The 14,875-nt window shown below is 39.8% G+C and overlaps 1 protein-coding gene across 5 annotated transcripts in view; it reads right to left on the minus strand.

Annotated features, from left to right (window-relative positions):
- The window catches only part of SPIDR (scaffold protein involved in DNA repair), a 600,140-nt gene that overhangs the window by 15,060 nt on the left and 570,205 nt on the right, over nucleotides 1-14,875 (minus strand). For all 5 annotated transcript variants that reach the window (XM_046007112.1, XM_046007104.1, XM_046007094.1 and 2 more), the window contains 2 exons: nucleotides 5,006-5,192; nucleotides 4,165-4,317 (listed from right to left, as the gene is read on the minus strand). In XM_046007112.1, the coding sequence (XP_045863068.1) occupies nucleotides 4,165-4,317; nucleotides 5,006-5,192 (340 nt within the window). The remainder of the gene's footprint in view (nucleotides 1-4,164; nucleotides 4,318-5,005; nucleotides 5,193-14,875) is intronic.

Here is a 14,875-nt window from a genome sequence, read left to right on the forward strand (position 1 = left end):
AATTTCTTCAGAAACGAGAAAAACCAGGTTGTCTCTTTCCCCTCAAGAATCTACATGTTTTCCTCTTTTTGCATCTCTGTGGCATTCACTGACTATGGATAATGTGTTAGGTTTCAAACCCTCCCTTAGAAGCCAAGATCTTCAGGTACATATTTTCTCATAACATGGTGCTATAGGTGGTGGTTATTCTTATGGTCTTATAATGACAGAGTCCCGTACAGCTTCTTCTTCTTCTTCTTCTTCTTTTTTTTTTAAGATTTATTTATTTGAAAGAGAGAGCAGAGGAAGAGAATCTTAAGCAGACTCCATGTTGAGCACTGAGCCTGAAGCAGGGCTCCATCCTATGATCCATGAAATCACAACCTGAGCCAAAACCAAGAGTCAGATGCTCAACCAACTGAGCCACCCAGTTGCCCCAGGGTCCCGTGCAGCTTAAGCAGTGTGGGTGAGTGGCAGTCCCTCTCAAATGTGGGGCAGCGAACACTGCTGGGAGGCTATTCCCACACCCTTCTCTCTCAGCACCTGACCAATCCTGGGCTCTGAAAGAGGTGAGGGTGGGATGAGAACAGGTGGCAGCCAATGAAGAGAATGAAGGTGGAAGGGAGGCCTCTGGAGGTGGTAGAGACATGCAAGTGGTAGCAGGAGGTGGGCAGAGTGACAAGGACAGGTGCACAGTGCATCTGCTGCAGGCCATGCATCTGGACTGTGCACCGTCCTCACAGCCTGTGTCCAGAGGCCCAGCAGAGCCAACTCTTGGAAACCCCCACAGTACACTTAGCCTCTGCAGACTCTCAGCCCTTCCTTCCCTGCACGCTTCCAAATACCCTATAAGCAACTAATCTGGCTTTGTACCATAGTCTATCTATGGTGCTGACAGAATTGCTTCACCTAATACAACAAATTGATCATACAACTTCCTTAGCATGGCTGGGAATAGTAGAACAAGACAGAGCAAGATCTGTCCCAAGAGGGCCCGGCCTCCTCTGTGGGTTTTCCATATCGCTTTCATCTGTCTGGAAGACTGTAACCACTCTGACAAATCCTAACCATCCCAAGCTGCCTCACTGGCTCTTGCCCTCAGCCAAACCTCCTGGTCTGTAGCAGTGGAAGCACTGAGATATCATCCTTCTCCATTAGTCTGTGAGTGCTCCAGGCCCCAAAGCCTCATGTGCATTATCTTATTTGATTCTCAACAATGCTTTAAGGTGGATTCTATTAGACCTGTGTTACAGATGAGAAAATGGAAGACCCAAATGACAGGTGGCTTGTTAGAGTCTGCTTTCTTCAGAACCACAAGGCTATACTGCTGTCATTTCTCAAATCACATTTGAGAAATCACATCTGAGATTTCTCAAGAAATGAAGAAGTGAAGAATGAAGAAGAAATGAAGAAATAACATTTCTTCAAATGACAGTCTTAGTCAGGTTTTGGTACTAACACTAAAAGAAGATGCACAGAAAAGAAAATCCAAATTGCCTCAACACAATGAATGAGTGCTCAATCTCACAAGCAGGCAGGGGAATGTGAATTAAACCAACAACAATGGGATCAGAGTTTTGCTGTTCATAAAAATTATAAAAAGATTCAGGAATCTAGTAGTGGGCAAGCCTGGGGAAGTAGGCCTCTTAGAAATTACTTTTGAAAATGTGAATTTTTTAATGCTTTTTGGAAATTAACTTTTCTTTTAATTTTATCTTTTAATATTAAGAATATACCAATAGTGTAGCCACTTCAGAAAACACTTACACATTTCTTCAAAAAGGCTAAGCACAGGGTTTCCCATATGATCCAGCAATTCTACTCTTAGATACATAAGCAAAATTTGAAAAAGGTTGTTCAAACAAAAACTTGTTCATAAATATCCATAGCAGCACCATTTATAATAGCCAAAAAGTAGAAACAACCATTAACTGATGAATGGATAAAGCAAGATGTGGTATATCCATACAATGAAATATTCAGTCATAAAAAGAAATGAAGTGCTGATATCTGGTACATCATGGATAACTTTGAAAACATTATGCCAAGTGAAAGAAGTCAATCTTGAAGGACTATATAATGTGTGATTCCATATATGTGAAATATCCAGAAAAAGCAAATCCTATTATAAAGACAGAAAGTAGATTAGTGCTTTCCTAAGACCAGGGTAAGGCTGGGGTGGGAGAGCATAATGGGGAGTGACTGACAATGGGCGTGAGGTTTATTTTTGGGATGATGACAGTGTTTCTTTTTAAATACTTTTTTTAAAATTTAATTTTAGTTTTTCAGTGTTCCAAGACTCATTGTTTATGCACCATACCCAGTGCTGCATGCAATACATGCCCGCCTTAATACCCACCACCAGGTTCACCCAACCTTCACCCCTCTCCCCTCCAAAACCCTCAGTTAGTTTCTTTTTTCTTTTTTTTTTTTTTTTTATATCTCTACACCCAATGTGCTGTCAAACTTACAACCCAAGATCAAGAGTTATATGTTCTAGGGGTGCCTGGGTGGCTCAGTGGGTTAAAGCCTCTGCCTTAGGCTCAGGTCATGATCCCAGGATCCTGGGATCAAGCCCCGCATTGGGCTCTCTGCTCGGCAGGGAGCCTGCTTCCTCCTCTCTGCCTACTTGTAATCACTGTCTGTTAAATAAATAAATAAAGTCTTAAACAAAAAAAAGAGTTATATATCCTACTGACTGAGCTAGCCAGGTGCCCTGACAATGTTTTAAATTAGATTGGGGGTGATGGCTGCACAACTCTGGGAATATACTAAAACATTTTAAATGACTGAATTGTAGTTACGTAAGTTATATCTCAAAAAAGTTGGTTAAAAAATATATGAACCCTAAGATCCTGAAATCTTTCTGCATAGACATCAGTAGAGATTGATTTGAAGGATGTTTATTTCAGCCTTGTTTATAACTGCAAGAACAGAGGAACATCTTCAATATCCATCAGCGGAGAGACAGTTTATTCATAGGAGGGAATATCACTATCCTGAGCTACATCTTCATCTATCCACCTGGATGGACATCCCTCCTAAAGTACTAAGATAAGTGAGGAAAGCATGTGACAGGATAATGGGCTTACAAAGTACTGTGACGTCACACAGGTTCCTCCAAAGGAGGCAAATGCATGTGTTCCTGTGTTAACGGGGTGCAGCATGGCAGGAAACTGTTTCTCTTTCCCTTTATTTATCTTTCACCAGTTCCATTGGACATGCACTACTTTTATCACTAAAAACATGTGAAAGCTAAGAGTATTAATGCTGTGTTCAGCACCAGACTCAGATATCCAACCAGCTACTGAAACATCTCAGACATACCAAAAACACCTAAACTCTCCAAGACAGAGCTAAGATTGTTCTCTCAAAGCTGTCCTCTTCCACCATGTCCTACTCCAGTAAAAGCTCTACCATTGCCTTGTTGCCTAAGCCAGAATCTCAGAATTCTCATCCTCTATCTATGCCTTGCTCCCTCTGTACTGAATTCACTACTCAACCTGTCAGTTTTTCCCAAATAAACCCACTTCCAGATTTACTTTGCATCCTCCCTTGTTTCACATCTTGGGACTGGTGCTTGCCTTCCCACTGAATACTACCCAAGGCCTTGGTCCTTCAACTCTGCTCTGCAGAGACAAAACCTGGAATACCTGTCTCTCTGTCGATGACAGAGTACACTCTTGCCAGCGCCACCCACTTGGGCAGTGGTTGGCCCTTCAGCCTAATCTCCCTCCATCCATCCAACTGGATGCATTTCCTGCCTCCCTCCAGACTCTGGTGCTCCCCCACTCTGCCCGGTCTGTAGCCTTTATGTCTTATTCTTTTCTAGTCAGATAGTCTTCCTGCTCAATTACCTAACTGATTACTTCCTATCCTACAGATCTCAGCACAAGGCTCCTGTCCTTGGGAAGACTACAGTGAGCTCCCTGACAAGGTGAGGTCTCAGCAATCAGCACCTGGAGCACTCAGCACAATGCAGTTCGATGCCTGATTGTGTGCACAGCTCGCTGAGGTCTTTCTATACACACTAGAAGTCTAAGAGGCAAGAACCTCTCCTGATTTTGTTCCAATCCAAAGGTTGGAACATATCAGACATAAAAACTTGTTGAATAAATGAAATGAATATGAAGTATGATATTTAAAAATATATAAATACGATTTCCTCCAGGATTGACTACCCACCTTGAACGCTGCAAATGGAGTTGACCTGAGTAACAGAAACCAGTTCATTGAGCTTCACAGGGCCAGTCAGTTCACAGGAGTGAGCTCCGGAGTCCACACCCAAACAGGGCTTTTGAAGCAAGAGGACACTTCCTTCAACACAAAAAATCTGACCTGCCAACAGAGACCCTTCAGATTATTGAAGCACTGAAGAAAAAAGTGAGTTATCCTGCCAGTGAAGACAGGGTCCTTTGCCAACCCCCCATAGGCAGAGGGCACAGTTTTGGGGCCCATCCATTGTATCCAATGACACATGCACTGTACAGAAAGGAAATGCTAAAGCTACCAGTGTGCTAAGTGGGCCAAGCACACAAAACTAGATTAAAATTCATTTTAGGATAGTGAATTCTGTGGTACACAAATTATACTTCAACAAAATAAAATAAAAATATATAGTTTGGGTAGGATTCTAGTTTGATCCCTGGAAAAAAAGAGCTAACTGATCTGTGTATGTTTATAATATTCCAGCTTTTGTTTATTTTAAAAAGTGATGTTCCAGGCAATGGCTTCAAGTGACTTCTGCACCTGTAAGTGTGCCACCAAGAGACAATCCATGAGTCACCAATGGCATCTTTCAGAGGGAGTGTCAGCCCCTGCAGGGGTTCTGGTTCTCTCCAAGTGGCCCATGACAGGGGCTAGTGAAAGCTGAAGGCTGGTACCATAGGCCTCTTCCACTCCATGTGCCATGTCCAAGGTTAGCTTCATGAAGGAGCCAGCAGTTCCAGAGAAAGGCAAAGCTACAATGCCATTTTATGGCATCTATCAGTCACCACTGGGTCAAACTATGAGGAAGAAAGCATACCCTGGGCTCGGACTGTGTCCCTGAAGAGAAAGCTATGAGAGACAGCTTCGGTGAGTGCTTCCAGAACTTCCTGACTCAACACACATGAGGGGGCCACACAGACTGGTATGGTTTTGGGGAGGCCAGAGTTATTCTCATCCTGCATCTGGAGGGTGGCATCAGTCACCATCAGCCAAATCTCCCTTTGCTGTGGAGGAAGAAAACTGTTTAGCTACAATTCAAAGACATAGTCAAGTCTATTAACTTTACTAGCTATTCTTATATCCAAAGCTTTAATAAAGCAATTAGGTTAGATGATTATTACTAACAATTTTAGTTATCATTCCAACAAGTATTTTCAAATATACAACAGACTCTGCATATCTTGGTCACTAGTCCCCATTGACATGACTGTGCTCTGAGAGCCTAAACCCTGCACCTGTTTAAAGGGCTCCTTTAGGGGTGCCTGGGTGGATCAGTCATTAAGTGTCTGCCTTCAGCTGAGGTCATGATCCCCGCAAGCCCAGCATCAACTCCCTGCTCAGCAGAAGGCCTGTTTCGTCCTTTCCCACTCCCCCTGCTTGTGTTCCCTCTCTAGCCATCTCCCTGTCACTTAAATAAATAAAATCTTTTTAAAAAAATAAATAATAGGCTCCTTTACTAGGATACAATCTGCCTTTCGCTGGCACTACCGTACTTGTCCATGAACTACTCACGGGGATTGTTCTTTTCCTCCAGATCACTTGTTCTCATATCTAGAATGTTAATTACCACATTGTTTTATATTTAGTCCATACATGTTCTTCTTTCCTATTAGATCTAATTTTCCTAAGGATCAGTGATATGAACTGAATGTTTATATCTCACCACCCCCCCACCAAATCCCCAATTCATATGATGAAGTCCTAACCTCCAACGTGATAATGGTAGGTGGGACCTTTGGCAAGTAATAAGGTCACAAGGGTGGAGCCCTCGTGATGGATTTCATGTCCTTATAAGACAATAATTTCCTCATTGTCCTCTCCACATGGTAAAGATACAAGGAGATATCCTATTTTAAACCAAGGGAGCCCTCACCTCCCTAAGAACTTGACTTATTGGCACTTTGATCTCAGACTTCAGTACTCCAGACCTGGGAGAAATAAACTGTTGCAGTTTAAGCCACACAGTGCATGGAAATTGCCACAGCAGTCCAAACTGACTGAGACAGGAATACTTGTTAACTTGTCTGATTTTGTATATGCTCTGATGTAAAGCAGGTATAAATATTTGTTGTATTTGCAACAAATTTACTTTTTCTTTTCTTTTTTCTTTTTTTCCTTTTTATTTAAATACAATTATGTTAACATACTGTATTACTAGTTTCAGGGGTGCAATGTAGTTTTTCATCAGTTGCATATAAGACACAGTGCTCATTAAATCAAGTGCCCTCCTTAATGCCCATCACCCAGTTATCCTATCCACCCACCCACCAACAACACTCAGTTTATTTCCTACAGTTGGTCTCTGATGGTTTGATCTTACTTTATTTTCCTTCCCTTTTCTTTCCCTTATGTTCATCTGTTTTGTTTTTTAAACTCCACATATGAGTGAAATCATATGATATTTATCCTTCTCTGACTTATTTCACTTAGCATAATACTCTCTAGTTCTATCCACATCATTGTGAATGGCAAGATTTCATTCTTTTTGATGGGTGTGTAATATTCCATCATATATTATACCCCACATCTTCTTTACCATCTTTATCAATGGACACTGCTCTTTCTACAGTTTGGCTATTGTGAACATTGCTGCATAAACACTGGGATGCAGGTGCTCCTTCTGATCATCATGTTTTTATCCTCTGGATAACTGTAATTGCTGGGTCATAGGATAATTCTATTTTTAACTTTTAAGGACCCTCCATACTGTTTTCTAGAGGGCTGTACCAGCTTGCATTCCCAATAGTGTAACAGGGTTCCCCTCTCTCAGCATCCTTGCCAACATCTATTGTTTCCCGAGTTGTTAATTTTATCCATTCTGACCAGTGTGAGGTGGTATCTCACTGTGGTTTTGATTTGTATTTCCCTGATGATGAGTGATGTCAAGCATTTTTTCATGTGTCTGTTGGCCACTATGTCTTCTTTGTAGAGATATCTGTTCATATCTTCTGCCCATTTCTTGACTGGGTTATGTGGGGTTTTTGGGGTGTGGAGTTTGATTAGTTCTCTATAGATTTTGGATACTAGCCCTTTATCTGATAAGACATTTGCAAGTATCTCCTCCCATCTCATAGGTTGCCTTTTAGTTTTGTTGACTGTTTCCCCTGCTATGGAAAAGCTTTTCATCCTGATGAAGTCCCAATAGTTCATTTTTGCTTTTGTTTCCCTAGCCTTTGGAGATATGTCTAGCAAGAATTGCTGTGGCTGGGGTCAAGAGGTTGCTGCCTGTGTTCTCCTCAAGGATTTTGATGGATTCCTGTCCTGCATTTAGGTCTTTCATCCATTTTGACTTTATTATTGTATATGGTGTAAGAAAATGGTCCAGTTTCATTCTTCTGCATGTGGCTGTCCAATTTTCCCAGTAACATTTGTTAAGGGACTGTCTTTTTTTCCATTGGATATTCTTTCTTGCTTTGTTGGAGATTAGTTGACCATAGAGTTGAGGTTCCATTTCTGGGTTCTCTATTCTGTTCCATTGATTTATGTGTCTATTTTTATACCAGTACCACACTATCTTGATGATACCAGCTTGATTACAGCTTTGTAATACAGCTTGAAATCCAGAATTGTGATGCCTCCAGCTTTGGTTTGACTTCTTCTTTGCTGCTTTGGATGTGTTTTATTTCTTTTTGTTGTCTAATTGCTGAGGCTAGGACTTCCAGTACTATGTAAAACAACCATACTGAGAATGAACATCTCTGTCATGTTCCTGACCTTAAGGGAAAAACTCTCAGTTTTTCCCCATTGAGGATGATATTCACTGTGGGTTTTTTGTATTTGGCTTTTATGATATGGAGGTATATTTCCTTTACCCTTACACTGTGGGGAGTTTTAATCAAGAAAGGATGCTGCATTTTGTCATTTTTTTTTATCAATTAAGATAATCATATGGTTCTTGTCTTTTCTTTTATTACTGTGGTGTATCACACTGATTGATTTGAAGATGCTGAACACCCCTGTAGTCCAAGAATAAATCCCACTTGATCATGGTGAATAATCCTTTTACTGTACTGTAGGATCCTATTGGCTACTATCTTGGTGAGAATTTTTGCATCCATGTTCATCAGGGATATTGGTCTGTAATTCTCCTTTTAGTGGGGTCTTTGGTTTTGGGATCAAGGTAATGCTGGCCTCATAGAGTGAGTTTGGAAGTTTCCCTTCCATTTCTATTTTTTGGAACAGTTTCAGAACAGGTGTTAATTTTTTTTTAAGTGTTTGGTAGAATGCCCCTGGGAAACCATCTGGCTCTGGACTCTTGTTTGTTGGGTAATTTTTGATTACTGATTCCATTTCTTTGCTGGTTATGGGTCTGCTCAGGTTTTCTATTTCTTCCTGTTTCAGATGGGGTAGTTTATATGTCTCTAGGAATGCATCCATTTCTTCCAGGTTGTCAAATTTGTTGGCATATAATTGCTCATAATATTCTCTTATAATTGTTTGTATTTATTTGGTGTTGGTTGTGATCTCTCCTCTTTCATGACTTTATTGATTTGGGTCTTTTTTCTTTTTGATAAGTCTGGCTAGGGGTTTATTGATCTTATTAATTCTTTCAAGGAACTAGCTCCTACTTTTGTTGATCTGTTCTACTGTTTCTTTTTTTTTAATTTCTATATCATTGATTTCTGCTCTAATCTATATTCTGGATTTAGGCTTTATTTGCTCTTCTTTTCCCAGCTCCTTTAGGTGTAAGTTTAGGTTGTATATTTGAGACTTTTGTTTCCTGAGAAAGGTGTGTATTGCTAATACTTCCCTCTTAGGACCAACTTTGCTGCATTCCAAAGGTTTTGAAGTGTTGTGTTTTCATTTTAATTTGTTTCCATGTATATTTAAGTTCTCCTTTAATTTCCTGGTTGACCCATTCATTCTTTAGTAGAATGTTCTTTAGCCTCCATATATTTGTGGGCCTTCCACATTTTTTCATGTGGTTGACTTCAAGTTTTATAGCATTGTGGTCTGAAAATGTGCATGGTATGATTTCAATCTTTTTGTACCTGTTGAGACCTGATTTGTGACCCAGGTTGTGATCTATTCTAGAGAATGTTCCATGAGTACTTGAGAAGATCCTGCTGCTTTAAGATGAAATTCTCCGAGTATATCTGTGAACTCCAACTGGCCCAGTGTGTCACTCAAATCTCTTGTTTTGTTTTTGATCTTCTGCTTTGATGATGTGTCCATAGGTCTGAGTGGGGTGTTAAGTCCCCTACTATTATTATCAATGAGTTTCTTTCTTCTTTTTAAAGATTTTATTCATTTGTTTATGAGAGAGAGAGAGAGAAAAAAAAAACACAAGTGTGGGGAGGAGCATAGGGAGAGAGAGAGAGAGAAGCTGACTTCCTGCTGAGCAAGAAGCCTGACATGGGGCTTGATCCCAGACCCAGAGATCATGACCTGAGCTGAAGGCAGATGCTTAACCCACTGAGCCACCCAGGCAGCCCCATTCTGATATCCTTTGTCTTTTGATTGGAGCATTTAGTCCATTTATATTCAGAGTAATTCAACTATTCAAAATAGATGGATGCTGTGTTCCAAGGACAAGGAAAGCTCAGTGTCTCCCCTACTACCCTGCCATCTTAACTCCAGTAATGATCTTTCTCTTTTAGTTTTTTTTTTTTTCCATCAAATCCAGACATTTAATATAAAGGGAATAACATTGTATGTGGCCATGAGCGATGGATTTCCTTCACTAAGCATGATATTTTCACAGTTCACCCATGTGGTAGCGTGTGTCAGTACTTCATTCCTTTCTGTGGGTGAGTAATATTCAATTGCATGGATGTAACACACCTCTTTTATCCACCTTTCAGTGACGGACATTTGCTCAGTTTCCACTTTTTGCCTATTACGACTAATGCCGCTGTAAACATTTACACATACATTTTTGTGTGGACCTCTGCTCTCAGTTCTCTTGACTTTGGGAGTAGAAGTGCTCAGGGTGCGAGTTCAGGGTCATGTGGTCACTCTGTGTTTCAGTTTTGGAGAAATGCCATACTGTCTCCCCAAGGAGCCGAGACATCTTTCCCCCACCAGCCATGTGGGAAAGCTCCATTTCCTTCAGGACTTCAACAATGCTTGCTAGTGCCCATCCTTTTTATTGTAGGGACCCTAGAGGACGTGAAATCAGATCTCACAGTGAGATCTTTTAGTTTTTTTTTTAATTATTATAATTTTCTTGTATCTACAAAAGTTGTAATGCCTTCTCAAGTTAATTATAATGGCATTTTCCCCTTTCCCCTTGCTCAAGGTTTAGGATTCAGTATATCCAAATGGGAACAATGCTTTGACTGGGAAGACCCTTGTGGTCAGCAGGGCTGGACCATGAGAGCCTGGCTGGCCTGAGATTCAGTTGGTGCTACTGTTGTGGATGACATAATCAGGCTGAGGATTCCATTTGGTTGACTGACAGGACTGGGCAAAGAAAGTGACTTGGATGGTGAGGAACTGTGGCTTGGGGTGTTGGGGGTAGCTCACATGTGGGAGATTGATTACAGATTGGAAATTAGATTAAATCATATTGAGCAAAATGAGAGCCAGGTTTTCTCATTGTTGGATAAGAGAGTTTAAATATGGAAACAGAGAAACCTAGAGTCAGTTCTGTGGTAATGCTCTACAATTGGAGATACTAGTATAAACTCATGATTTCAGATATAGATGAATAGATGGAAAGAAATAGGTATGGATTTATGGGCATATGTGCATGAGTTTACACACATATAGTTCTTTGCTCTGTCCATTGGGAGGGCCAAGAGACAATAACCTCCCAATAGCAGTAAGCCCATCTAGTACCTAGACCTTTGCTTTTAAATGTCATTCTCCATTAAAATCAACCATGGCTCCTTCAAGAGATGGCTGTTTCCAGAATAGAGAAAGCACAGATGAGTCTGAAACATCTCACTGTGTCAGAAAGTAAGGACATACTTAAAGAATGATAGGAACACAACCAAAGAGCTCACGAACCAGCTTGAATCTGGTAAATCCAAACAACAAACTAAACAACAGTGAGATTCTAATACACTGAACAAAACTGAATCCACTGGTCCATACTGATATAAATGGTGAATACATAAATAAATCAGGGAAATAAGCTCTTAAGTATAGCTGAATGCCAACTACTCAATGTAAAAGGTACGATTTGAAATTTTTGACATTCGGGCAAGATCATTCAATGTATCTTCCTATAAAATACTTGTTACATAGTAATTAATTTATTTATAAGTATGAGATACTTACTAGTTAACTGTAGAGTGGAGAAGTCTAGAAAGCACCCTTTTTTCCCTTCAAGTTTTTATTTAATATTTTATTTATTTATTTGACAGAGAGAGAGAGAGGTCACAAGTAGGCAGAGAGGCAGGCTGAGAGAGAGGGAGAAACAGGCTCCTCACTGAGCAGAGAGCCCGATGCGGGGCTCGATCCCAGGACCCTGGGATCATGACCTGAGCTGAAGGCAGAGGCTTAAACCACTGAGCCACCCAGGCGCCCCAAGTTTTTATTTAAATTCCAGTTAGTTAACATATAGTGTAATATTAGTTTCAGGTAGAGAATTTAGTGATTCTTCACTTACATACAGCACCCGGTGTTCATCATTGATACCCATCACCCATTTAGCCCATCCCCCCACCCACCTCCTCTCCAGTAACTCTCAGTTCTTTTTTATAGTTAAGAGTCTGTTTTCTAAGCAGTTCTTCCTGCCCATGGGTCCTGTCCCCATGCTTTAATTTAAAAAAAAAAAAAAAAAAAAAAAAAAAAAGGAAGTCTGTTTTCTAGTTTGCCTCTCTCTTTTTTTCCCCCCTTTTGTTTGTTTGGTTTCTTAAATTTCACATGAGTTAAATCATATGGTATTTTTCTATCTCTGACTGACTTATTCCACTTAGCATAATACCCTCTAGCTCCTTCATCCACGTTGTTGGAATGGCAAGATAGCATACTTTTTGATGGCTGAGTAATGTTCTATTCTACAAATAGACCACATCTTCTTTATCTTTTCATCAGTTGATGGACACTTGGGCCCTTTCCATAATTTGGCTATTTATAATAGCTGCTATGAATATTAGGGTGAATATGCCCCTTCAAATCTGTATTTTTGTATCCTTTGGATAAATACCTGGTAGCGCAATTGCTGGATCATAGGGTACTTCTATTTTTAACTTCCTGAGGGAACTCTAGTACTGTTTTCCAGAGTGGCAGCACCCATTTGCATTCCCATCAACAGTGCAAGAGGGTTCTCCTTTCTCTGCATCCTTGCCAACACCTGTTGTTTCCTGCGTTGTTAATTTTAGCCATTCTGACAGGTATCTCATTACAGTTTTGATTTGTATTTCCTTAATGATGAGTGATGTTGAGCATCTTAGAAAACACCATTCAATCAATTGATAACGTATCACAGCACTGGGGCAAATCAACTGTGTGCTTCCTGATATGAAGACAGTATTTTTATGAGGTATTCCTGAAAAAGATGCATACCTTAAATCTATTCATGAGATAACATCAGGTCAATCTAAATGGAGAGAAATTCTATTAAGTACTGATCTCTATTCTTAACAACTGTCAAGGTCATAAAAGATATGCAAGGATGCAGAAATATTCCATTTGAAGAAGAAAGAGACATGACAGCTAAGTACAGTGCATGATACTGTGTTGGACTGTGGAGTTATAAATGATTTGGGAGAACAACTAGCAAAATCTCATTTGAAAAAATGGCAGATATCTTAGGGCAAAAATTTCTACAAGAATATATGCAGCTGGGAATTTTTCTGACAGTCTTCAAATATTTTAGATACTCTTTGTAAATACCCTAGATTTGGCTTACTATCTCTTTTTCAATCCACTGATGAGCCAAAATGGTCTAATTTCCTTTGAAATTAACTACCAAATTATCTTTACCATTGGGGTATCATTTGTAAAAAGACACAAATAACCAATTCATTCAAAGCAGTGCTACAATATAATTGCTAAAATTTTATTAAAAATAGATCTGTTCCACACAAAAATGCCCAATTAATTTTGACAAAGTTGCAAAAGCAATTCAACAGAGGAAGGACAGCCTATCAACAAATAATGCTGAACAACTGGACATCTTTAGACAAAAAAAGGGAACCTTGACCTAAACTACATACTTTATTCAAAAATCAACTCAAGGGGTGCCTGGGTGGCTCAGTGGGTTAAAGCCTCTGCCTTCAGCTCAGGTCATGATCCCAGGGTCCTGGGATCGAGCCCCACATCGGGCTCTCTGCTCGGCGGGGAGCCTGCTTCCTCCTCTCTCTCTGCCTGCCTCTGCCTACTTGTGATCTCTGTCTGTCAAATAAATAAATAAATAAATCTTAAAAAAAAATCAACTCAAAATACAGCATGGACTCAAATGTAAAATTATAAATCTTCTAGAAAAGAACATAAAAGATAAACTTTGGGACCTAAAACTAGGCAAAATGGCTTGGCTTGCCTTAGACTTTATGACAAAAGCATGGTCTATAAGGGAAAGTTAATAAATTTGACTGCATAAAAATGAAAAACTCTGCTCTGAAAAAACCACTGTTGAAAAGATAAAAAGACAAATTATAGACCCTGAGAAATATCTGCAAATCATATATCTGACAAAGGCTTTGTATACAGAATATATAAAGAACTTCCAAATTCAGCAATAAAAAAGAAATAATCCAAACGGAAAATGGGCAAAGGACACATATAGACCTTTCACCAAAGAAATTATTCAGATGGCAAATAAACATATGAAAGGATTTCCAACATCATTAGTTCTCTGGATGAATCTCGATGACAATGACAACCACCACCACCACCACCACCACCACCACCACCACCACCACCACCAACAGCACCACCACAACAGTTACTTTGTAACACCAAAGTAGCTGTTACAGGTCAAATTGTGTCCCTCCAAAAAGATCAATTGAAGTCCTAATTCTAATACCTCAGAATGTAACCTAATTTAGAAATAAGCTCTTTACAAATTTAACCAAGTCAAGATGAAATCATGACAACAGTCTCTCATCCAATCTGACTGAAGTCCTTATAAAAAAGGAAATTTGGACACTAATAGGTGCAGAGGGAAGACAATATGAAGACACATAGGGTGAAGATGGCCATGTGCCTGGGGTGATGTGTATATAAAGCCAAGGAAGGCTAAGGATTGTTGGCAGACACTAGAAGCTGGAAGAGGCAAGGAAGGATATTCCCTACAGCTGTCATAGCAAGGCCCTACTGACACCTTGATTTCAGACCTCTAGCCCCCACAAGTGTGAAATGATAAATTTCTGTTGTTTTAAGCAATCTGGTTTTTGGTACTTTGTGCAGCTGGCCTAGGAAACAACACTGATATATATTGCACGGTTTCATTTGTGTAACAATCAAGAAATAACATAATTATAATGATGACACCAGATTAGTACTGATGTCAGTTTCTTAGTTTGGGTGTTGTATGGTGGCTATTGTGGGTAAGGGGTGTTAGTACAGAAGAGGGTGTACACTATGTATTTCTTTGAAGTCTATTGTGAATCTATAATTACTATGAATCTAAATATTTAGAATAATTTTATTCAAAATAAAAGTTAAAGGGGTGCCTGGCTGGCCCAGTTAGTAGAGCAGGTAACTCTCGATCTTGGGATTATAAGTTTGAGCCCCAAGCTGGGTGTAGAGATTACTTAAAAATCTTAAAAAAAAAAAAAAGTTAAATACAAAA

This window comes from Meles meles, chromosome 1 (genome assembly GCF_922984935.1).
Source record: "Meles meles chromosome 1, mMelMel3.1 paternal haplotype, whole genome shotgun sequence".
Lineage (NCBI taxonomy): Eukaryota > Metazoa > Chordata > Mammalia > Carnivora > Mustelidae > Meles > Meles meles.